The 25,558-nt window shown below is 42.1% G+C and overlaps 1 protein-coding gene across 5 annotated transcripts in view; it reads left to right on the plus strand.

Moving 5' to 3' along the window:
* The window catches only part of FHIP1A (FHF complex subunit HOOK interacting protein 1A), a 349,320-nt gene that overhangs the window by 277,697 nt on the left and 46,065 nt on the right, over positions 1–25,558 (plus strand). For all 5 annotated transcript variants that reach the window (XM_069242647.1, XM_069242648.1, XM_069242650.1 and 2 more), the window contains one exon: positions 4,802–5,869. In XM_069242647.1, coding sequence (XP_069098748.1) covers positions 4,802–5,869 — 1,068 coding nt within the window. The remainder of the gene's footprint in view (positions 1–4,801; positions 5,870–25,558) is intronic.

Here is a 25,558-nt window from a genome sequence, read left to right on the forward strand (position 1 = left end):
CGCCTAGGAAAATATGCCTAAAGTCTGCTCTGGGATGGGCATGGGTCCCACCAATGACTGGAAATGGCAATTGGGGCTGCTAGGAAAGTGGTAAACGTGCACTGGACTTTTATTTACCATTTTATTTTGTCATCCTAAGTCTCCTTGGTCATGACATACATGAACCCAGGAACATTTTCAGCAATAGGAAGCCCTCATTAAGCTGGGAAATGTGTCTTTTTTTCTCTGGAGTGCAGGGAACCTTGCTACTAGGTCCGGTGGTTGTTTTGGAACACTTTATGTACACGCACATTGTTGACAGTAAATCCCTGCTTATATTATTGAAAGGTGGTCCTACCCCTTGGTGTTTCAATATTGCTTTGTGAGTTGTTTGACTTTATATTTTCCCATTAATATTTGTAGTGACACACTGATCAATGTAGTAGGTCTGGCTTTTATTAAATGCTCTCCTCAGCTTGTGATAGGCTTATACGGGGTATTGGGTTTTTAGGGTTCAGGACTTGCTCCTGGGCAGATTATTAGAAGTGCCTCTATCGTAGAGGCGCAGAGGTAGAGGGGATATTTAAGGGGTACCTGACTTGTGGGACTTTTATTTAGTATGCACTCCCTATTGGTTGTCAGGCCCTTTAGACTGAGCGACGAACTGCACTTTTACTGGCCATTTTGCATATATTTGTTATTTGTATGTTTATTTAGTGGTGTGTGTAATAAAGTACTTTTCCTTTTGATTAGAAAAAGCACTGACTAGACAGTGAACAATATGGAGTATTGTTTGTCTCTAGCTCACACCACCTCGCTCAAGGAGGCTTTCCAATACTCTGCCTCCCTACTCTGAGTGTCAAGTGCTAACAAGCATTTTCAATGCAACGGGTCTCGCATTTGTTCGAGTTAGAGCTATTAGCGTTGTAAAGCAAAAATAAAATGCAGCACGATCGCACTGTGTGGAAAATAAACAGATAAAGTAGTCCGGACTCCAGGCTGAAAACATCGAGCCTCGTATGTTTTTAGTACTTTACCGGTGCTGTGTAGGTGGGCTAAGCACCGGAAAAGGCATGACGTATGCATGCCTTTCACAAATGAAAGCAAGCGGATTTTAAAAGGCAAGCCCACGAACCAATGTAAGTGACTGACGTGGCATGGGCGTGGTTTCAAGCCCAAAGATAGATTTCAGAATGGACGGAGCACTTTGTGCTCTCTCATAAAAGTGAGTATTTGGTTCCTAGTTGAGAGGTCTGCTGTGTGGGGGCCCAAGAACACCAGTGCAAAAGGCCACAGTTGGGGCCCAGTAGCCCCTGTCTACCGGAGACTCTCCGATATAGGTTATCTATGAAATATATTCTCTCTTCGTTTTTCATTGGTACTTCTCAATTTGGCGTTTGATTTCCTGTTTTGAAATGTCCACTGCAGGCTGAAAGAAATGGAAAATGAACGAGAAAAGCTTAACTTTAAGAAGCCTATATGAACTGTGTTGTTTTTACTTCTGTAAATTGTAATTGTAACATTGTCATGCAAATTCTCTCTGGATGTTCGCTTTCTACCTTGTGTAGCTAGGTTTTGCTTCTTTGGCGTCACACAGCAGTGAATTTGATGCAAAATGTATTGTGGTTGAATAGAAAATAGGCATTCTGCACATTGCAAGCAATTCTAAAGCAGTTTTGCTAAGCAGTTTGATAGTGTGTCCTTCTGCTGTAATAGCAAAGACGATGGAGATGCACTGGCGGGTGAAGCAGATCTCTGTTAATGCCGCCACTGTGCCGGCCTCTCACCTCCCATGAACACCTGGTGGATGCTGACACTCCCACTCACCTTCTCTCAGTCAGGACCTTCAGCGTGCTCCCCTCTCACTCCTTCACTTCATCTACTTCAATTACATCATACTCACTGCACATTTGCTTGCTCTCCCCTACCATGTCCACTGCCTCACCCTTGAAATGCTGGAAATGTCACAGTGGTGGTAATTCCTGGTGATCTGCTGCCTCCGGCACAATGGTGGTACCCACTGGCAACATGCTGGAACTGGCACAATGGTGATCATTTCTAGTAAAATGGTGCTAGTCCTTGGCAACACACTGAACCATCAGTGGTAATGCCTATATTGGTCCTGGCACTGTGGTGGTAATCTCATGCAACATTCTGGCCCTGACACGGTGGTAGGAATTCATAGTAAAATATTGGCCCTGGCACAATCATTATTAACTGTGGCTAGGTGCTGGTCATACAACAATGGTGGTAATCCCTGGTGAATTGCCGACCCTGTCAAAATGGTGGTAATCCCTGGCAACATGCTTGTCCAGGCACAATGGTGGTAATCCCTGGTAACATGCTGACAGTGGCAAAAAGGTGGTAATGGCTGTTAACATGCCAGCGCTATCACAATGATAGTAATCCCTGGCAATACTCTGCCCATGCACAATGGTGATAATCCTTGGGAATTGACTGGCCCTTGCACAATGGTGGTAATTTCTTGTAAAATGCTAGCCCTGACACAATGGTGGTAATCCCTCACAAACGACTGGTCCTGGCACAATGGTAGTAAACTCTTGCAACATTCTGGTCCTGGTTCAGTGGTGGTAATGACCAGCAACATGCTGGATTTTGGCACAGTGGTGGTGATCCCTGGCAGTGTGCTCACTGTGGCACACTGGGGGCAATTCCTGGTAAAATGCAGGCAATTAAACATTGATGGTAATCCTTGGAACATGTTGGTCCTGACACAGTGGTAATAATTAGTGGTAAAATAGTTGGCTGGTAAACTGGTGGTAATCCCTAACAACATGCTAGCCAGGCCACAGTGGTGGTAACTTCAGGCAACATGCTGATCTTGGCACAATGATGGAAATCTCTGGCAACATGATGGCCCCCCCACAATGGTGGTAATCCCTGGTAACATGTGGCACTGACAGAAAGGCTACAATTCATGGCACAGTGGATGTAATGCCTGGCAATATGCTAGCTCTGGCACAATGATGGTAATCCTTGGCAACATTCTGTCACAGTGGTGTTAATTCCTGGTACAATGATAGCTCATGCGTCGTGGTGCTAATCTCTCACAGAGTGCTGGTCCTAGCACAATCTTGGTAAAGTCAAGTAACACACTGGCCCTGGCACAATGGTAGTAATTTGCAGTAAGAACAAATTTCTTCTTGGAGAAGCGAATCAGACATCCTTAAAGCTCTCACAACAACTACTTGCAGCTGTGAGAGATTCAAGGATTTCATTGGCTTTTTTAAAAGGAAATTTGTTCTTACTGCTGATACAGGTGCTCTGTTCTCTTGGTTTTGTGGAGACACTGTCTATTATTCAGAAGACAATAGTGGTAATCACCAGCAACATAGGCCATTGCAGAATGGTGGTCGCCCCTGGCAACATTCTCACTGTGGCACAATGGTGGTAATTGCTCGTAAAACAGTGTTCCAGCACAATGATGTGAACCCAAGCAACGTGCTAGCCTAGGCACAAAGGAGGTAACTTTTGGCAAAACACTGGTCCTGGCACACTGATGGAAATCCCTGGCAACATGCTGACAGTGCCACAATGGTAGGTAATCCTTGAAAAAAAAAAATGCTAGGCCTGCCACAATGGTGGTTCTCTCTGGCAACATGCTTGACCGGACACAATTGTCGTAATCCCCGGAAACAGGCAAGCCCTGGTGTGATTGTGATCATTCCTGGTAAAATGCTAACAATTACAAAATCGCAGTAATTTTAGGGAAAACGCTGGTCCTGCGGCAATAGTGGTAACATCTAGCAACATGCTGGTTCTAAGCACAATGATTGTAATAGTTGACAGTATGCTAGCCGTGGCACAATTGGGGTGATCCCTGGCAACATGCTGGCCCTGGCTCATTGGTAGTAATCCCGGTCATATTGTAGGCAGCCATGCTTTGAATATGCCAGGGCACTAATGTAAATCAGTTTAAATGCATTATAGTTCAGGCAGTCTCCATAAAGGGGAAAACCAGAACAAGTGAACATATATAACTGGTATGTTAATATACATGCTTAGCTACCCTCTCCAAAAAGCAAGACAAATGTCTTTGCCATTGCTTGGGTTTTGGAGACAGAGATGGACAAGGTGAAGCCTATTGCATTTGTAAATGTTTATCGTGTTATGTAATACGAATACCAATGTTAAAGATGACTTCTTATTGATTGTGCTCAAGTTTTCCTTGTCACAGTGTTTTAAAAAGGTTTCCGACATTTCAACCCTATCCCATACTTATATCTTCTAGTATGTAATCTTGTTTTCAACATGTTTTGATTTCTTAGTGATGAAGGTTTTCATGAGCACCCATTGCATATATGCCAACCCTCCTGATCGAGGTGGGAGAGTACCAATTTCAAGGCTAGTCTCCCACCTCCTGATTCCTACATGTATAAACCTGATTCCTCTGCGGTCTTCAGCTGACAGGGCCTGGTCTCTTGTAACCCAGAGTATGCACTGCCAGTAACCTGCTCCTGCAGGCCAGTGCACAGCACTTGCATTACACTCTCTCAGCCTGCCATAGTGCTTTCTCCGTGCTCCTGATAAGGGGGAAAAAACGTACATTTGCGTATCTAATATCCGATCCTTTGGCAGCAGATTTGCAAATCCCATACATACCAGTAACCCAGATCAGGCCCCAATAGAAGTCAATGGGGAAATACATTCTCCCAATTTCTTTCTAGAAATCTCCCACCTTTCTCTTTTAAAAAATGTTTACAGTTACTAAATCATTGTGTAAAAAGGTTACCCATGTAAAACGTGTTTATTATATAAGTCAGTGCCCTTTTAAATACTAGTAATTATTATTTAATTTCAGGTGATAAATCATCTGGTACTGAAGTGTCTGAATCTACATGCATTGTTGAATATGGAAAAGCTGTGGACATAAGCTATCTGCAGTACCTATGGGACGCTCAAGCAAACATTCTTCGTTGTATGAGGGATTGTCAAGTGTGGTCTTCTCCGTATGATGGGTACAGTCCTGACCCTGATGCCTCCTACCAGGCACTCGCTAAAGAGAATAGCATAAAACAAGACTTCCCTGTGTTTCGACTGCAAAGGAGACCTCCATTAAATTTGGGTTCTGCTGAGTTGTCCACCTTGGGAGCAAGATTGCAGATGGAGTTGGAGTGGGATGACAGTTATGATACTGGAATATCCCCTGGCTCGGATACAAGCTCGTCCCAGCTTTGCAATGACACAGAAAGTACAAGTGCAGCTTCACCTGTAGAGCCACCTAAACACATACAGGAGATGAAAAAGAATGCAATCATGCTAATTAAAGGATCATACATAGAGGAGTCAGATTTTCAGGATGATGTTATGGTATATAGGTTGTGTGCCCTCAAGGATGCCCAGGACTCGGCTATTTCCAAAGATGAAACTGACAACTCACCCAAAAAATCTGAAAATGAGCCTCGGGCTCCAGAAATGAGAAATGGCCCTGTTGCTCAAACTCAACAAGATAAAGACTTGGAAACGCACAATAGAAAAAACGCAAGCTTGAGTCAAGAGGAAACAAAGGAAGAGACAAGCCATGACATTTCTAAAATGGACATATCACCGGACATCACCCCTGAATCATCATCAGAGGCAGATGTTAATTCAAATGTGAGGACTCTTATGAGGACACTTAGCCCAGAGAGTGAAGATTTCATAGCTCGCTGCGATGAGATCATGGAAGGACTGGGCTCCAACACAGTAACATCGGAAGAGCAAAAGTCAACGTCACCTGACCCTGTCTCTGCAATGGAGGAAGATGAAGATGACTTTGAAAGCTTCACACCTGAAACTCCCTCTGTGGAAAGCACTTCTCCATTCGGCCCAAAAGATCATTTATCGTTTATGAACCACCCTGCTAGGCTCCAGGGAGCACCGTTTACAGGTGAGCGTTTCACTTTGTGTTTTCTATTGATCACAAGCTTGGTGCATCTATAGGATATTTTTAACGTGTTATGTAGACAATGACATCATAAAGAAGGGAGGTTTATTTTGCTGAATTGTACCTGTAATATACCCTACAGCAATAATTCTTACTACATCCAAACTTCACTGACAGTCACAAGACTGAAGCCATAAAAAACATTTCTATATAAAGAGTAAACTTACCTTCAATTTCCTTTCTGCCACGTAAGAAGTTCACAACCAAGAGAGTACATGAGTTACAGATGATCAGTTCCAAGATATAGCAAGAAGGTGCAGAGAGCAAGGAATTGTCAGTGACTCACAGTTTTTAAACTTCATTTAAGCAAATTGAAACAAATGCAACAGAAGATAGTAGAGACCTGTTCTGGTGTGTTGTATTCCATAATTTAGCTTTTAGTCCTGTACTTATGTTTTTTTATTTCCTCTCCGAAATTGCTGGTGCCTTATTACAGATTGGGATTGGCCCTGCAGGTTTTTTTTGTTTTTTTGTGGCTGTTGGCTCCTTGGATAAATTTTTAGGGCCTGATTACGAGTTCAGCAGTCAGAAAACCTGACCACCAGACCCATGGTGAGGAGACTGCCACAGAGCTGGCAGTCTCCTCACCTGCCCATATTAGGAGTTTGAAAATGGTCTGACAAGCAGAAACAGTCCAGTGGAAAGCGTGCTGCTGCGGCATTTGACTCAGCGTCACATGGTGCCTCTCTAGCACCCTCAGAATGCGGACTGTCTGCACAGCAGGCTGCACATTCTGATGGTGCTGAGGAGGGAGGCCCCAAGCATTTATTCTCCACCATCCTTTTCATGGCAGTTGAACCGCCATGAAATATCAAGTATCAATGATACTAGCTATCCATCTTTGTAATAATGTAATGAGAACGATTTGTATCATTAATTATACATGATGATGTCATATGTTTGTGTGATCATTTCACATGTCTTTTGCACTTCAATTTTCATATAATGCTCCATATACTCAATTCTTTTTTCTTCTTCCCCTTCTTTGAGTATTAACACTCTTCCACTTTTACTAATATCACTATGACTGATTGAGGTAAAGATCTTTTTCTATACTTACGTCATTCTTCTCTTCCTATGTATGGACACATCAGCTTATTTCCCAATAGGATATTGTCCCTCAGATGATTATTTCGACATTTTAGAATTTGAAATTATACTTTTTTTAATATATGATTGTATTGTAAATCTCGAAGATTGGTGGAGTCAGTTTTATAACTAAAGTATAAACTAAATATACGGTGGCATTTGGTGATGTACATTGTAAAAACACCACACTTATGGGTTATACCATTCAAATGTGAAGACTTTGTACTTTGGCATACTTTTGGATTTTTGTTGGCCCGTCTCAAAATGGCCACAACATTGGAGACGTAATGTATATCTGAAATTGGATCCGAATATTGGATTGTAATTTGAAATCTTTTTGGGGAGTGGTCGATATAGTTTCGAAATAAAGATAAAATCCTTCTTAGCTGATATGGTTGCGAAGGACTTTGGAAGAATATTACACTTTCGAACCAATTGATGTAAATGTGACGATCTTACTTGTTAGCGTACTTGCCGTAAGTCCATTTGGTTTATTCCAATATGGCCGCCATATTTGAGACGAGTATGCTGTTGATTCAGGGTCTATTGTTGTTAGTCAGATTTTTGAGGTAACTGTTATAAAAAACTTTCTGGTAATTCAAAAATATTAAATGAAAATATCTATTTTAATTATATATAAATGATTTATTTAGGTCATAGCATTATTTCTAAGGATATCATAACAATACTACACTTTTGGATCAATGTATGTAAATGTGACCACCCTTTCTGTTAGCGTATTTGCCGTATGTTCATTTGATTCATTCCAACATGGCCGCCATATTCAAAATGATCATTTTGTCGATTTAGGGTTTACTGTCAATAGGTATCTATTGTGGTAACTGTCAAGAAACTTTGTGGCAACTTTAAAAATATTTAATGGACATCTTTTTTCGAACTGTATACAAATGATTTATTTGGGTCGTAGCATTAATGCGTGCCGTTAAAACATGGCGACTGCTATGACCAAGATGTTTTATGACGCTTTTCGATTACGTCAGTAGACGCGTTCGAACTGCATTGTTTTGTGCTTCATGAGGATAGAACTTGATGCTTTCGGATTGTTTGGCGTCTTAATGGATACGGTGCGCTTATGAGGTTCAAGCATAAATTTGCAGAGTATAAAGGTAAATAATTAGAGGAAGTGCCCTATTTTTCAATCCCAGTCCAGAATGAGAAGTGTATATCGATATCTTAATTCTAATTTCGAATACTGAAGTGAACACATTTTTACTAAATACTTTCATCAGAAATTATCATTTCTGGACATAGATTTCAGTGAGAGAGCAGTATTTTCTAGTAGTGTTAGTAACAACAATATTGAAATAAACATAACTAAGATGTCTCAATAGTAAAACTATGTGTTTATTCCACATATTTGGGGTTGGCTACTTTTTTGAAAGGTGGCTTGGTTGAGGATTGTAAGAGTAACATTTGAGATACATATACTCCTAGGTTAGTGGATTAATTTGGTTGCTTTTTCGTTTGATTCATTTTTGGTTACATTACATACATATACATTTTGGTTGTTCTGTGTTCCTTTGCTTTTTTCAGTTACTAGAGATTACCTATATCCTGTTTTGAAATACAAATTGGCCACAACATATACATAAATTTCGAGTTGGAATGATGGTCTTGGATGAACTTCACAGGGGAATTAGAATTTATTCGCTAGCCAAACAACTAATATAAGGTTGGTTGAGCAATGGAATTGGTTATCGATGGGTGATATATATCAGCATAAGGTGTGAATATATGACAATGGCTTTTTCTCCTCTATTCATAGCGATAACTTGGAAGAAAATGGGTCATATTACTTGTAAAGTGGTATAATTAAACAATTCCCTATTATACGAGACAGCATTTATTCACAAATTATCTGTCTTTCGCACACTCAGGATTAATATATCACGTGGTTACAATGGGTTCTAGTGTTTTTTTGCTGTTCACTTTTTTTCTTTTTCTATCATCATCATATTCTAACACTTGGATGATTGGTGTAGGTTTTAAAATAGATTTAGTCTACCACTTGGTGTTTTTAGGGGTATGTGGTTTTTATATATTTGTCTGTAGTTGGAATATTTGTAGTCTATTTATTAATTGTTTTAAATATATAATGGAATGAGATTTGACAGTGTTTAATAACAACTTTCTTTGTGAGGTTTGGTATTTTGTCAGATTAACATAAATATATATTTTTCTTTTTTTTCGTTATAATTTTTTCATGTATTGGTATTTAATCAGCCTTTAAAAAGTCCTATAACAGGACGAAACACGTGTCAGCTGAATCCTGTCAACTTCAACTATTGGCTGAACCCTGTCAACATCTGTAAGACTGTTTACAGTTGGACCTCTTATAAACTGGTTAAAATTTGGCTGAATATCTGAATCTGGTTCATATTTATGAAATTGTCAACAGTTTGACTCTTTTTTGTGTGTTTTAGAATCAGGCTGGAGTATTTATTTCACTATGATATTACCTTTAGGCTTGTTAGTAATTGTTTATTGTTATGGACATATTTGTGTAAAATAAATTGATTTATTTGAATTAATTTGCCACATGCCCATTTATATTTTTTGTAATCACATTTTGCAATTGAATATTATGTCTGTATTGATATACAATGATTATTGAATTTGTTACTTTGGTTTAGTTTAGGAATTTCTATATATGTGTGCTCCGCTAACTATCTTTTGAACCGCCATGAAAAGCCTGGCCGAGAACATGGCTGTAATCAGCAGGGCGGCTCTGACTTCAACGTCGCCCTGGCTGATCACAACCAAGACCGCCATCAGCCCGTCAGAATCAGAGATCCAGGTGGAGATAGGGGTCTTTTGGCAGTCCGACCGCCAGACTTGTAATGTGGTGGTTGGATCACCATCGAGAGTCTGACAAACTCGTAATCTGGCCCTTAGTCTGGAGTCTTACTATAAAGAGGTTTGAGGAGACAGAAAAAAAGGAAATAGAGACGCTTTTGGATGTTAACTTTCAGAAGTTTGTTCTTGAAACATTTTGGAGGGGGTGGTGGTAGGCAGGAGACAGCATGTCTAGCTGGACTAATTTGTGGAGCAGTTATTACTTCAGAGATGGAAATTGCAGGCAAAATAGGAATGCTGGTTGGTGTGGATGATTTTCCAACAAAGAGTTCAGTTTGAAGCCAATGCAGCTGTAGGGTTTTTAAACTGGTTGAAGCAATAGGTAGTAGCACAAGTGCAAGCAGATGCATGGGGCAGTAAAGTTTAGATCAGAGTAGCGTTTCTGGTCCTCCTCAGAGAATATTGCTTGAGTAATTTCTATAACGTATAGGCTCCTGTACCATCAATTGAAATCAAGGCCAGAAGATAGATGATATACCTTCTTCAAGTGAAAGTGCTGAACTGGAAAAATGTCACTGTGTTTACAATGTGAGTGGGAAAGAAGAGGTTTTACTATAGTTAGTTGTGAGAACGTTGCTGTTAATGGTTAATGCAGAAAACATGTTTTGAATATTGAATAGTATTTTTATGAAGCCTGTAATATAGTTTTGGTAAGGTTGCGTAGTATGTTACTGAGGGGCTCCACATATATTCTCCCACGTTAGAGAGACAGGAGTTGAAATTATAAAGGTCATGAAACGTGTAGTTTTTGAGATGGAGGCTGATTTCATTAGTATATTGAAGGACGGCGACGCCCATTTACACCACTATAAGGCCAGTGTCTGCATGTAAACGTTGAAGAGCACAGGTGAGCAGGTAGAGCTCAAGCAACTTGGAATAGGGTAGATTTGGAAAATGAGTGCAGAATGCCTTGGTTTGTGTTGTTAGGAAGGATCTACTTCACTATATGTCTGCCCTACATCGTTTGTAGACTGATTATTTCTAAACATATGAAGTAGGTAATTCAGTTATACCCATCCTCTATTTCTGTTGAAAAACTGTATGAAAACACAACGTGTAAAGCTTTGTCATCAAAGTTTGATAAAGGCTTGCATATGTTCTTTTTGATTTTGACTACCAATGGAAAATTAGAAATTGCCCTTTATATGTGTATGGTATAACTACATGGCATGTATGTAGTTATTTTCCATTTTTTTGTATAGTGCCTAAATATCTATGGTATCCACAATATCTGGATAGTGCGTGTTAGAGGGTAGTACATTTTCCATATCAAAAATGTAAAACCAACACCAGGAGTTTTGGAAATGTATTTCAATTACAGTGTTAGATGTTGTTCTGAATGTTTTTTAAGACCTATCTTATTATTTTATCATAACCAAACATCTGAAATGTATTATAGTTAACTTGCAGCACAATTCAGCTTCAGTATTGTGTCCAACTATGTTTACATCTCAGATACATTGAATAATTTCTCATGATAGATCAACAAATCTTTTAATTAATACAAGTCATTCTCAAATGCTGCATCAAACATAATGTCTAACCTGCTGCTAACTAGTAAGCGAGCCAAGGTGCTACTTATTGTTCCTGGAATCAATGAGGAGCACTTAAAGCAAATATATGTTACCATTTGTCAGTGTCCGATGTATGGAGGTATGGGGGGGCGGGGTGTAGACAATGAGGTTGCACCAAGGGGTAAGCCCCGTCCCATTCATACAGGTCAGCCCTATTCACAAAGGAAGATTGTGCATGTTTTTTCTGATGGTTTATCCAGGTTTTGTGGTTGTAGACATTGTTGTTTGCTTCGAATAAAATGGAGGGGAAATAGCTCAGGGCATATTTTTCCATATGGACCTAGTTCTAATACGTTCCCTACCAAAATGGAACATTGTATGAGTCAAATGATGGCTTACAAAAATGTTTGCAGAGAGGTACATTAACTTTGAAAGTGTAGTAGTGGCATAAAACATCACGAGAGAACTTTTGTAAATCTTCTGGGTTTACTCATTTTAATGATTGATATCAGGTTTTGAGAAAGGATACGTTTTCTACATGCTCTTTTCTGTTATTTTGTTTGCACTACCCATAACTAAATTGTATTAAGGTATAGTAGGGAGCAACTACGTAATTTCAAAATAGTGACTAGGGAAGTCACAACTCCAATTTAGGAAGGAAATTAGAGGCAGGCTTTTATATAGGGAGTGCTGAAGTCCATGTATTATAAAGCTGGTGACAACAGCTCTACACCAACGTTGTATCCCAGGAAAGGGAGCTTGTACGTTTGACATTTGCTCTGCCAGGTAACAATAACTCGCTCATTATAAATCTGCAATCCATTGCATAGTTTGAATCGCACAAAAGTGTAGGAGTAAATTACACATGTAAATTACTTAAAAGTGTAAGTTACCTTTCTGAATAGTGTTGCAGTTTGTGAATTGCCAGCAGGCCCTTCTATTTTGTGGAGGCATGTAAGTTACACTTTTAAAGTAAATGTATGCTCAGATTTTGTGAAGAGCTAAAAGGTAGTAAACTTACTCGTAATTGCTAATTACTCAAACGTGTAGGTTAGCTTTATGAATCAGGCCGAATGTGTTCAAAAGAGGATTTTTTCATTGGTAGGATTGAAGGCCTGCAGAGCATCAGTGTCACATTATCATATTGCAGAAGCTGGGAGTAGATCACTTCGATTTCTTTCAAGTAGCTAATATTTGATTTGTGCTGTGCAAGTTGCCCGACCATTTGTTCAAAATCTTAAATTTAGCTGCTCGGGAGAGACCTGTTTCTTTGTCATATCCTGAATTTTATGGCCCAGCTCTAAACTGCAATGGCATGATTTACTAATTGAAGTGTGATGTGCAGTACTTTCAATGAACAGTAACTACGTGTAATGGGATACACGTAATGGTGTGCACTGTGCCATTAACAATTGTATCTGTGGACGTTTTTCACTTCAGTAACTCAAATGCTGTACATTTTAAACACAGAATATTGTGGGCAAGGGAGAGTTCATCACACGTTCTCTTTTACTCTAAGCCAGGGTGTAGCCACTAATTCTCAACTGGTTGTTCAAAGCTGCGGCACACTGAAGCACACTGGATCAGAAATACAGGTCTTACATTGGTAAAATTTGAAGACTTATTTGGGTTTTTTTGGGAGGAAGACTCTCCCACAAGAACCTTTAGAACGATGGTTTGCAAAGCACATTGCATCTGGGGCTGAAGTCAAAACTGGCTAAGAAATAAAGGTCATTTTACAGAGAGGTTTGGGTTTATCCTCCAGGAACATTTCAAGAGTCATAGCAGGAAATGGAAATGTTTAGCATATTTTGTTAGTTAATTAGATAAAGATTGAGCAGTAATTAAAGATCAATTTACAGAGGGATTTGTGGACTCTCATGTGGAACTCTTTCGACAGGTTGAGGCATGGTGTATTTAAATAGGACATTGGCTAAGTACTAGCAGTTACTATTCAATAGTACGGAGGTACGGATGCTTTGGGGGATGTCCTATGAGAATATTTGGGTAACAGTGGTAGTAAACTGGCATTTAAAAGCATAACGATAAAGTACTATTGCTAAAGAGAAACAGATGGGTTTTGAAGATCACATCTTAATTTCTTCAGTACTGTCGTGGGGTTGCCAGGACTGGTAGTTCCTTCTAAAAGGTCTTAAAAGTCTTGGTGCAGCTCGGTGCTAGCTATCTTTTCAGTTCACTATTATGATGTATTTCTCTGTTTCCAAAAATAGAGCGAATATTATTGTAGAAGGAAGCATGTAGTGGCCACACTTTACAAATCTGGTTAAAGTTCATACAGCTTTAAATTGCTAATATGTCAAAGTTTTTATGCTAAAAAATAAAGTCACTTTACTGTCACAAATATTTCTTTAAATTATTAAATATCCCATTCCACCCACTATTCACCTAACTATAGTTGCTGAAGTGGTCTTGCTACATGGCAACATTTTAGAGCAGGCAAGTGAGAGATTAAAAAAACAGTAGGAGGAATGTATTTTCTCCTTTGACTTGGACTGAAAACGAAGAAAACCTGCCTGAATCGTTATACTGGCATGTATGGGACAGACACTCAGAATTATTTTTTGTCAGTTTACTAACAGCACAAACAAAAACAGATATCTAAACTCTGTTTTTGTATCCACTCTGTAGTACTGCCAACAATTAAATGTCAAGGCCTCTCACATCCTCCTATCTCCCGCTCCAAGATTTAAAGGCAGAGCCCTCTGGCTCGTGATATATATTTCCGAGCTCCAGCTGCCTTGTTTCCAGCAGACCATAATTCGGCAATCCAAAGCGGGTTTCTGCATGCAGGAATCTCCTGAATCAGGAGGGTTGGCATGTGTGCTATAGAAGTGCGAGCAGAAGTCACTTCAGTACAATAAATCATTTCACACACGACATATTTTGTATGGCATTCAATAAGTGACTAAATTAATTATGTTTTTATGCAGAGTAAGAATTATCAAATTCTTAGAAAAAGCGTCTACACTGCTAGTGTTATGGGATAGCTACATATCACAAGAACACTACTTTTCCATTTCACACATTAGAACAATAATCTGTGAAAGGAAAGCTCGGAGCTGGGCGTGTATGGTCCATGTGATATTGAATCCCCAGGTAACCGTGTACGCTGCATCGTCATTAGAGGTTACATTTTAAAGGTAATTATTCAAGTGGGATTCTACACTTATCTCTTTGTGCACAGCCCTGCAGTGCCATGCCTGCATGGTATGAGGAATTGTTTCCAGTTCGTGTTTTATTTGATGGGCTTAAAGGAGTTTTAAATAATTACCAAATTGTATATTATACTTGTTACTGTAGTATTGCTGTAAAAAAAAGATTTCACTTTAACTCAGGAATTTGCACTCCTAGTAATTCCTAGACTACCTGACCTAGCATTTGAATCTGTAACCAGCAGAAACCACAAACAGGCGCATCCTGAACCCCCCGTTTTCGCAGCTTAGCGGGAGTGATGTTAACACTAATAATTATTTATGAGCCTGTTCTGTCTGCAGCTCTGCATGAAAAAGCTATTAAATACAAAGTAAGGGAAAACCATACCAGAAGTCGGGAATGCGATGCATAGCCAATAATAGTAAAGGAGGCCCAGAGGATGGAATGATGGGAAAAAGACAGGAAAAGAGTGACCCAGAGGAAGGAAGGGTAAAGCAAAGAATATTTGAAGAGAAGAAAGAAACTGACAAGTAGGACCAGTCAAAAGGAAGAAAGGATTGATTCAAGAGAGAAAGGACTGATAGACGGAAAGGTAACTAAAATTTAACAAAACCCTAACAAAATTTGTATGAGTGGGTGAAAGGAAGAATAGCTGGAATGGTGAAAGGCTGGGGATGAATATGTGGATGGATGAATGGAAGTCTAGAAGGATGGGTGAATGAGGGACAAATGAGGGGTGGATGAAAAAGAATGACCGCGTGGATCGGAAAAGGATTGATGAATGGGCGGAAGTCTGAGTGGAAGAGTAGAATGATAAATGAAAGAGCAATGATGAAAGGTGGTTAGACAGAATGGTAAAGGAGGGAAGGATGAAATGGTAAAAGGATGGCTGAATAGTTCAAGAAAATATGGATGTATACATGAAAGACTTAAAGGATGGAGAGATAAGTGGACAGAAGGTGGGAAGAAGGGACGTCTTCTAAGGTTGGTAGGGCTCACTCGCTCGACTCACCTAGCATTCAAGGTATGGTCCATGTGGGGGCTATTTTAATTTTCTAGCTACTCCTTTGGCTACAAACTAATTTGTGCACTGAGCACTTGATTCCAAGAGATATTTAACCTCTTCGTTGCGGGCGTCGGCCACTGGCCGACGCCCACACACCCTCCCTGGTGCGGGTCACGACCAGTGGCCGACACCAGGAAGGGTATCAATAAATCCTCGGGTGCGTCGCACCCGAGGATTTATAATTTTTTTTAAACCCCCCCCCCGGAGACACGGAAGCTTCCGTGTCTCCCCCCGCTCCCCCACCCGCCCCTTTGTGACGTCAGCGCGCCTCGCGGCGCGCTGACGTTGCAAAGGTGTTTTCCCCCATCAAAGCAGGAAGCAGCCTTGCGGCCGCTTCCTGCTTTGATGGGGAAAACGGCCTTTCCCACGTTCGGGAAGGCCTCGTAAGAAAGGGGAGTGTCTCCCCTTTCTTACGAGGCCTCCCTGAAAGTGTTTCCTGGCCCCCGGTCGCAGCTGTGCTGCGATCGGGGGCCAGGAAACACTTTCAGGTTTCCTGGCCCCCCGATCGCAGCACAGCTGCGATCGGGGGGCCAGGAAACACTTTGAAAAGGCCTCGTAAGAAAGGGGAGAGTCTCCCCTTTCTTACGAGGCCTTCTCAAAGTGTTTCCTGGCCCCCGATCGCAGCACAGCTGCGATCGGGGGCCAGGAAACACCACTAGACGCCAGGGATTTCACTTTGGGGGGGCGGCCCCCTCGGAAAACGGGCCGCCCCCCCCCCGGGGGCATAATTAATTAAAAAAAAAAGGTAGGTGCCCCCTGGGGGGGGGGGGGGGGGGCGCGATCGCGCCCCCCCCCCAGGGGATTGTTTTTTTTTCACAAAAATAAATAAAATGACAGGGGGTCGCCCGTGGGCAGGGTGACCCCCTGTGGGGGCAATTTTTTTTTTAGATGTTGTAGGGTTTCCCTGGGGGCCATTTTGGCCCCCAAGGAAACCATACAACAACTAAAAAAAATAGATCTATATATAGATCTATATTTATATATCTATGTAGATAGATATATCTATGTACATGGATATATCTATAGATATATCTATGTACATAGATATATATATATATATATATAGAGGTAGATCTATATATACCAAAGAGATTTATAAAGTGTGCTACTCACCTGTGAGGGTCTCAAGGCGCTTGGGGGGGGGGCGGGGGGAGGGAAAGGGGCTGGGAGGTTCACTGTTCGAAAAGCTAGGTTTTGAGGCCCTTCCTGAAAAGAAGTAGGTTTTGGGTCTTGCGAAGGTGGGTTGTGAGGGCGTTCCAGGTTGTGGGTGCAAGGTAGGAGAAGGATCTGCCCCCGGTGGTGGTGTGTTTGATGCGGGGGACAGAGGCGAGAGAGAGGTCAGCTGAGCGGACGTTTCGTGTGGGGGTGTGGAAGGTGACTCTCGTTGAGGTAGGCAGGGCCTGTGTTGTGGAGTGATTTGTGTGCGAGGATGAGGATCTTGAAGGTGATCCTTTTGTCAATGGGGAGCCAGTGGAGGGATTTGAGGTGTGGAGAGATGTGTTTGTGTCGGCGGAGGTCGAGGATGAGTCGTGCTGCTGAGTTCTAGATGCGTGTAATTTGCGCTTGAGTTTTAGAGTGGTGCCGGCGTAGAGGGCGTTTCCGTAATCAAGCCTGCTGCTGATGTGTGCGTGAGTGACAGTTTTTCTGGTCTCTGTGGGGATCCATTTGAATGTTTTTCAGTATACGGAGTGTGTTGAAGCATGAGGAGGTGAGAGCGTTGATTTGTTGGGTCATCGAGAGGGAGGAGTCTAGGATGATGCTGAGGTTGCGTGCGTGGTTGGCGGGGGTGGGTGCAGGGCCTAGCGTGGTGGGCCACCATGAGGGGTCCCAGGTGTTTTTGTGTGGGCCAAAGAGGATTATTTCGGTTTTGCTTGAGTTGAGTTTCAGGTGATTGGCTGTCATATATATATCACTTTTGTCAATATGTGTGTGGTTTCCCTGGGGGGGAAAAGGGTCCGACTTGTCTAGTGGCAGTTTTAGTGCCATAAAGAAGCGCAGAAGGTTTATATGCCTACTGCAAAGAGCAAATCTGTATTTTATGTAAATAGCTGAGTACATTAGCAAAGTCTATGGAGAGATGAAGGGCACTTTTGCTGGGGGGTAATGAGGGAATCCGAGGAGGAGGGAGTGGGAGCACCAATAATGATTGTTGGACTGGGCGCAGGAGGTGCTAAAGACTGTGACGAATGGTATGTGACAAGGTGTTTTTTGAGTGTCTTGAAAGTACGTGCTGATTGAGGGAAGAAGCGCAGGTAAGGTGGCCTCTACTGTTGCACGTATCTCACACACCATCGATTTTGTGACTGTCTACGTAGGCTAGTGTTTTAGAGCAACAGTTTAGCCAATAGCAGAGTTGGCATCTTGATGGATGACTGCTGCCTGCACTCGGGTTATAGAGGACCGCTCTGACATAGGATCAGAGACTGAGACATCAGATACTGAGACAGCATCTGAGGGATAGGACAATGGCGCAGACTCTGGGAGTGATTTTTCAGTCAGAGGAGTCCCATTCGATAACTCCTCTTCCAGTACATTATGAGGGAGGTGATGAGGACAGTCCTGCTGTCCCTTCGCAAGCTGTTTGTGCAACTGGGTAATAGTGGGTTAGGCCAACCCAGAGAGCAGGTGAATGCGGCGGCAAGCAGAGAGAGAGTGCTCTCTTGGGAGCTCCCCAATTTAGTTCAGCCCCAAATTCCACCACCCAAATCATATTGTGGAGACATCAAAATTATCCATGGCAAAACAAACTGGTTTTGTAAGGCAGGCACCTGTGTTTTTGGTCCTGGATTCGGCGGCCATATAGAGAAACACACTAAACCCAAACATTTCTGGAAACTAGACATTCGGGGGAGTCCACAGAGGTGTGACTTGTGTGGCTTCCCCAAAGTTTTCTTACCCAGAATACCCTGCAAAGCTGAAATGTTGAAAAAAAACTCAATTTTTCTCGCATTTCTGTCACACAAACTACAGGAATATGCTGGGATCCACAATATTCCTACCACCCAGTGACTCCTCACCTGTCCTGATAAAAACACTACCCCACTTGAGTGCCTACACCTAGTGTCTGTGTCAGGAATGGATCACCCCAGGGTCAACAGCTGCCTCACGTAAGGACCAACATTGACCGTTGTGTGATCTATTCCTGTCGCAGGCACCAGGCCTAACCACACAAGTGAGGTATCATTTTTATCTGGAGGCTTGGGGGAACGCTGGGTGGAAGGAAATTTGTGGCTCCTCTCAGATTCCAGAACTTTCTGTCACCGAAATGTGAGGAAAACTTGTTTTTTTAGCCACTTTTTGAGGTTTGCAAAGGATTCTGGGTAACAGAACCTGGTCCAAGCCCCGCAAGTCACCCCTCCTTGGATTCCCCTAGGTCTCTAGTTTTCAAAAATGTACAGGTTTGGTAGGTTTCCCTAGGTGCCGGCTGAGCTAGAGGCCAAAATCTACAGGTAGGCACTTTGCAAAAAACAGCTCTGTTTTCTGTGATGTGTCCACGTTGTGTTTTGGGGCATTTCCTGTCGCGGGCGCTAGGCCTACCCACACAAGTGAGGTATCATTTTTATCGGGAGACTTGGGGGGACGCTGGGTGGAAGGAAATTTGAGGCTCCTCTCAGATTCCAGAACTTTCTGTCACCGAAATGTGAGGAAAACTTGTTTTTTTAGCCACTTTTTGAGGTTTGCAAAGGATTCTGGGTAACAGAACCTGGTCAGAGCCCCGCGAGTCACCCCATCTTGGATTCCCCTAGGTCTCTAGTTTTCAAAAATGTACAGGTTTGGTAGGTTTCCCTATGTGCCGGCTGAGCTAGAGGCCATAATCTACAGGTAGGCACTTTGCAAAAAAACAGCTCTGTATTTTGTGAAAAAATGGGATGTGTCCACGTTGTGTTTTGGGGCATTTCCTTTCGCGGGCGCTAGGCCTACCCACACAAGTGAGGTATCATTTTTATCGGGAGACTTGGGGGAACATAGAATAGCAAAACAAGTGTTATTGCCCCTTATCTTTCTCTACATTTTTTCCTTCCAAATATAAGAGAGTGTGTAAAAAAGACGTCTATTTGAGAAATGCCCTGCAATTCACATGCTAGTATGGGCACCTCGGAATTCAAAGATGTGCAAATAACCACTGCTCCTCAAAACCTTATCTTGATCCCATTTTGGAAATGCAAAGGTTTTCTTGATACCTCTTTTTCACTCCTCATATTTCAGCAAATGAATTGCTGTATACCCAGTATAGAATGAAAACCAACTGCAGGGTGCACCTCATTTATTGGCTCTGGGTACCTAGGGTTCTTGATGAACCTATAAGCCCTTTATATCCCCGCAACCAGAAGAGTCCAGCAGACAAAACGGTATATTGCTTTCAGAAATCTGACATCGCAGGAAAAAGTTACAGAGTAAAACATAAAGAAAAATGGCTGTTGTTTTCAGCTCAATTTCAATATTTTTTTATTTCAGCTGTTATTTTCTGTAGGAAAACCTTGTAGGATCTACACAAATGACCCCGTGCTGAATTCAGAATTTTGTCTAGTTTTCAGAAATGTTTAGCTTTCCGGGATCCAGCATTGGTTTCACACCCATTCCTGTCACTAACTGGAAGGAGGTTGAAAGCACCAAAAATAGTAAAAATGGGGTATGTCCCAGTAAAATGCCAAATTTGTGTTGGAAAATGTGGTTTTCTGATTCAAGTCTGCCTGTTCCTGAAAGGTGGGAAGATAGTGATTTCAGCACCAGAAACCCTTTGTTGATGGCATTTTCAGGGAAAAAACCACAAGCCTTCTTCGGCGGCCCTTTTTTCCCATTTTTTGGGAAAAAACTAAATTTTCACTGTATTTTGGCTATTTTCTTGGTCTCCTCCAGGGTAAACCACAAACTCTGGGTACCATTAGAATCCCTAGGATGTTGGAAAAAAAGGACGCAAATTTGGCGTGGTTAGCTTATGTGGACAAAAAGTTATGAAGCCCTAAGCGCGAACTACCCCAAATAGCCAAAAAAGGGCTCAGCACTGGGGGGGAAAAGGCCCAGCAGCTAAGGGGTTAACTAGCTAACAAGAAGGCAATTAGAAGCAAAAGCACCAATAACTGTAGTGATAGCTAGCGAGACAGCGAAGTTCGAACATCACAGTAAATCAGTCCTCCATGTTTTTTCAGTCGTTTACAGCCGATGAGACGGCTCCTCGGAGCGGATATCAATAAAGCAGTAAACAGAAACATGGAGGCCCAACAATATTTAAACTAAGCATGACAGCCAAGTCTGGCTTTACCTCTTGGTGAGAATAACCCAACAGATAAATACTGGGAAGGCACAGGATGGTAACGCAATGCACAGAGCAAGTCTTTCGTCTTCACTTGTCAGGTAAGAGAATGTTCAGAACCGTAAACCGAAAAAAAGCTATTGCTTACCTGGAACCAAATATACCTCTCTCAGCTACGTTTTGATCGGTTTTGTCCTACAAACGTGGTGACAAGTACTTTAAGGAAAAAATTCAAAAAAATCTCTCTTCTCCCTTTTTGTGTCTCCCATTCCAGATGTAACATTTTGTCTCTATAAAAACAAAATGTACATCTGCCTACATTTGGTCTTCTCATGCTCTGAGACGTTCCTCCACCCGCTAAATCGCACAATATTTTACGTTTTTTAGTTGGTGCACTTGTGAAAAAACTGTGCCGTCTGAGGTCATGTCTCTTCTTGTACGCTGATGTGTACTACACCGTCACTGTAATGATTATGTGGGCCTACTGAAAGCAATGGCCGCTCTCCACATTTTGAACAGGCGCAGCACTGAGGCTGGGATTCCACAGAACCTAGTGCACGCACATTCAAAACCTTTTCAAAGAGGTTGCTACCTTTGTGCCTGCCTAGAACATAGTTACTTAGGTTTGGCTGGGTCTAGTAGGTTCTGGCTACTACGTAGTGCATGTAAAACCAAAGATCAACACATACTGGTCGCCTCAGAGTGCCAACATGAGGCCTTTAACGATGCTGATGTAGAATATCACCTAAGTGAGAATGGTGTCAAAACTCACATATTCACTCATTCATCCATCAATATATTTCTCATGAGTGAAGAACTGGCTTCAGAGTTCTGCCTGTATCCTACGTGTCACTCATGCCCTACCTGTGCCTTTTCTTTTTTTCCCGCAACAATTCTTTATTGGTATTTAGTGGCGCTGTGTGCACAGTACACCATACAGTAAACAGCAAATAGGAAATGTAGACATATTCCCATAGGTACAGTACAGAATTAGTCGGTCCGTAGAATGAAATATAAACCCAGTGTCATAGTGAGGGGCAGCTGGAGAGACAGGGACCAGGACATCCTTGAGCAGTGGGTGGTAGTGTCTTGAGATTGTGAGCAGTAGGGCCCGCATCACGGGGTGGATTCAATGAAGGGATTACACAATCATTGTGGCCGGTATTAAGGTATGGTCATTAATGGTTATGGGGTAAGGAGAAGTCAGTTGAATGTTGTACACAGAGGAATAAAGACATTGACTATAAGCTCCATGTGCGACTTGTTCTTGTGCATGCTCCTGGGCTTGAAAGGATGCAGCATGTGGTATGTCCAGCAGATGTGTAGCTTAGCACCCAATGATTCAAGAATGAGCAAACCACCATCATCATACCCATCATGGGCGAGGAGTAATGCCTGCGTGTTCTCTCAAACTGTGCATTTTCTGTGAGTGATAACAGCTTCTACTAGTGTGCTCTGCTGAATTTGTTCTGATGGTTACAGGAGATTGCACTTTTTCGCCTTCTGTGAGAGAAGGAAGCTTGATTTGGTATTGCCATAGCCAGGCTTAATTTATAACAGAGTGAATGCCGGTACCCAGAGCTCCACCACAAAGCCTGCGCCTGGTGCAATTGTATGGACATGCCGCATACGAAGGTTGCTAGACTTCAGTTCACCTGAGGCCTCTTAAAACGACTTTCAGACACTCCCTGCCATCTATCTCACTCTTGCCAGCTCCTGCATTCTCTTTTCCTGACTTTTTCTGTTTCTTTCCTGTTTGTTTGTGTTTCCTTTTCTTGCTCGGTCAAATCTAAAGAAGAAAGATAAGCGTCAGTCCCCAAACATTAGAGCTGGCGGGCCCCACCAGCAACCTCCAGCTCAGATTAAGCACTGTACATGCTGCCCTTTTTTGTGAGAAAGTAAAGTTTGCCCTGCTGCCCTAATGTGTATCTGTCCTGTGATGGAAAAAGGTTATGCTGATGGTACTCTTTAAGTGTCCTTCCAACAATGGAAGCTTGCACTATTTATGCCCAAGGTGTAGCTGTTCATGAAAAAGGGAGTTTCCACTGCTCTTGCCCCATCTTATATACATCAAAGAATATTTTGAATGTGCTTGCATAACATGCATATCCCAATCAGAAGTTTTTGTTCGGCCCAAAGCAACAGCTAGTTGCGGGGCTCTGACCCAGAGACTCTAGTTTGCATCACAGCTTCTCAGCTAGACCAAACTGTGTTACCCTGGACAGTTACTTTTGTCCCTCGGCCTCTTTCTCCGTGGTCATCATGTCTGAGAGCACCTTAAATAACTCAGTATGTGCACTGTACAACAATCTCTTTTGTGAGTTTTAATAGTGCACAATGTTGCCCTATCTAGATAAGTAAAGGTTTACACAGGAAAAACAAGAAAAGTGACTTGAGACAGTGATAACATTGTCACAGCAGAAGGGTGTGGTTCACTAATTCTAATAAGGGCAACTCAGTGCAGTGAAATCAACTAAGTTTCTAAAGTTAAACAATCCAAAATACACTTTATGTAAATATTCACACCTCATCTATAAGTAAAGTGGCGGTCAGTGACTCTAGCAGTAGGTCCAGGCTGAGCTAAAAGCTGTTCACCTAAGCATCCACCGCGCTGCTTTTTCAGAGAGGATGCAGCAGCGGAGAATTAAGCTGTCCAGCCGTCACCTTACTACTGTTGCCCTATTGCCCATGTGGTTCAAGATCTCCAGGCCTTTGCACTCCCTCTGGCCGCACTAGTCAGCTGCTAGTGTGGCTTAGCCTGCACTATGAACCAGGACATGCTCATGCTGTCATGATCACAGTGAATTGCCATGTGAAACATGCTAATGGCCTAACCGATAGCACAATGAGAGGCCTCTTCAAGGAGAGGGGGGCTGGGAACATTTGCCACATTGTCCCTCCACCCCTTCTGAGGCTGGTGAACACGCCCCATGAAGCAGGAATTGTTTCATAATATTTTATGTGCAATATCTATTTTCCTGGTGGAAGACGCCTGACGCCATAGGAGAAATAGTCGAGCTGATGGAAAATAAAATTCGAGTCAGTTGCTGGGCCCTCTTGTTTTTTTAATTGTGTGGTAGGGAGATACCAGTACAACATTTTTAGTTCACCCACACACACAACTCCATAAATAGGATATAAGTGAAATATTCTCACTCAAACTACGGAACCCAAAATTAGGAGACTGTACAAACAGTGAGGGAAGGTATTCTCAGATGCCTCCTGGAACACACTGAGGAAGCATGCCACACTAGATAGGTAAGAGGTCATCATCCTATGTGAGTAAATGAATGTATGGCAAATCCTTAGGAAGTTTGAGTTTTGCATTTCCTGTATGTTTATATCGGTTTACGAAGAGCGTAGAACAGCCCTTTACCTCCTCTCACTCCCTCTTTAGTGTGATAGCTAGAGTTATGCTTGTCCTGCATATGTGAGGGCCTTGCGTAATGTTCTTTCTGCAACTGCCACCTGTCCTTTACTTCTTCTTTGGGAAGTTTTCTCTGATGTCCACGTTGTACCTTTAGTGTGTTGTGAGGCTCGGTATAAAACTTACCACTGCACATAGAAAAATAGTCTTTCCACATTGCAATGCTTCTTTTAATGCATGATGTGTGTGCATCAAAGAAAGTATACTTTTTATTTTAGGCATGAAACGAGCAGTTTTTGAAATGGAGTAGGCGATTTTGCAAAATTTGAAAACATAGCTTAATAGTGTCTCCATATCATGTAAATCATGTATTCTAGCCAATAGCTCGTTCCATGTTTTGGTTTTGAGCCCATAATTAAACTGTTAAAAGTAAAACTAGAAGACCCACGATGCAACACGCTCTTGACTTGGAAATAAAATAAAAACATAATTGAGGATGTCCTATGTTGTAGTGCCAAAGGTCAAAATTGTGAAATGCAAAATAAAATTTAGTTCCTGACTTTTCTTTTGTGAGCAAACTGGTTAAACAGCCCAGTGGGTGAGAGGGCAGAGATAGCCTTTCAGCAGCTAGTCGAAGCATCACGCTGCGGATGGGTTAAACTTAGCACTCCTTGTTAAGCTAGCAAAATACATTGTTTAGTGTCTGAGACGGAAAAATAAACCTTGTGTCGCCCATCTTCCATAGCACATCCTGGGCCTAGAAGCTGATGTGTTCTGTATCAAACAAGTGCAGCCCATGCTACAGATGCTGCCCTGTGTGAGCCACCGGTGGCTGAAGGTTATGACTCCCTGAAGGCAGAGAGTGAATGAAGAAATGCAGTTATTTATGTACTACAGGGACGAGTCAAAGTAGCCACTTTAAAAGACTCCCACAGAGATTTCCCCCGCCCCCAAGCCAAGGCCATCAAGACGTAAGTGCAGCTCCAGTTGCCTTTTAAAGTAACTGACTTGCATCTTTCAGTACTAATCTAGCCTGCACAATTACCCTGTTGGTCACCTTTGCTTGCTTTGTCACTTGTGGGGCTGCTGTTTCTGTGGTCCTACACTCTACTCATTACTACTCCTGGTATGTCCCCAGTCAACCCAATATTGTCCTTTGCTTTCAGCCAATTAACAAGGTGCCCTGCCCTACATAGGTGTACTTTGTTGTACTGCTGCTTCTCTGCTACCTTGGGTATGTTTACAGGGTGGTTTCCATCTTGTCAAATTATCATCCATCGGGTGTTGTCATGAC

Source organism: Pleurodeles waltl, chromosome 1_2, assembly GCF_031143425.1.
Source record: "Pleurodeles waltl isolate 20211129_DDA chromosome 1_2, aPleWal1.hap1.20221129, whole genome shotgun sequence".
NCBI lineage: Eukaryota > Metazoa > Chordata > Amphibia > Caudata > Salamandridae > Pleurodeles > Pleurodeles waltl.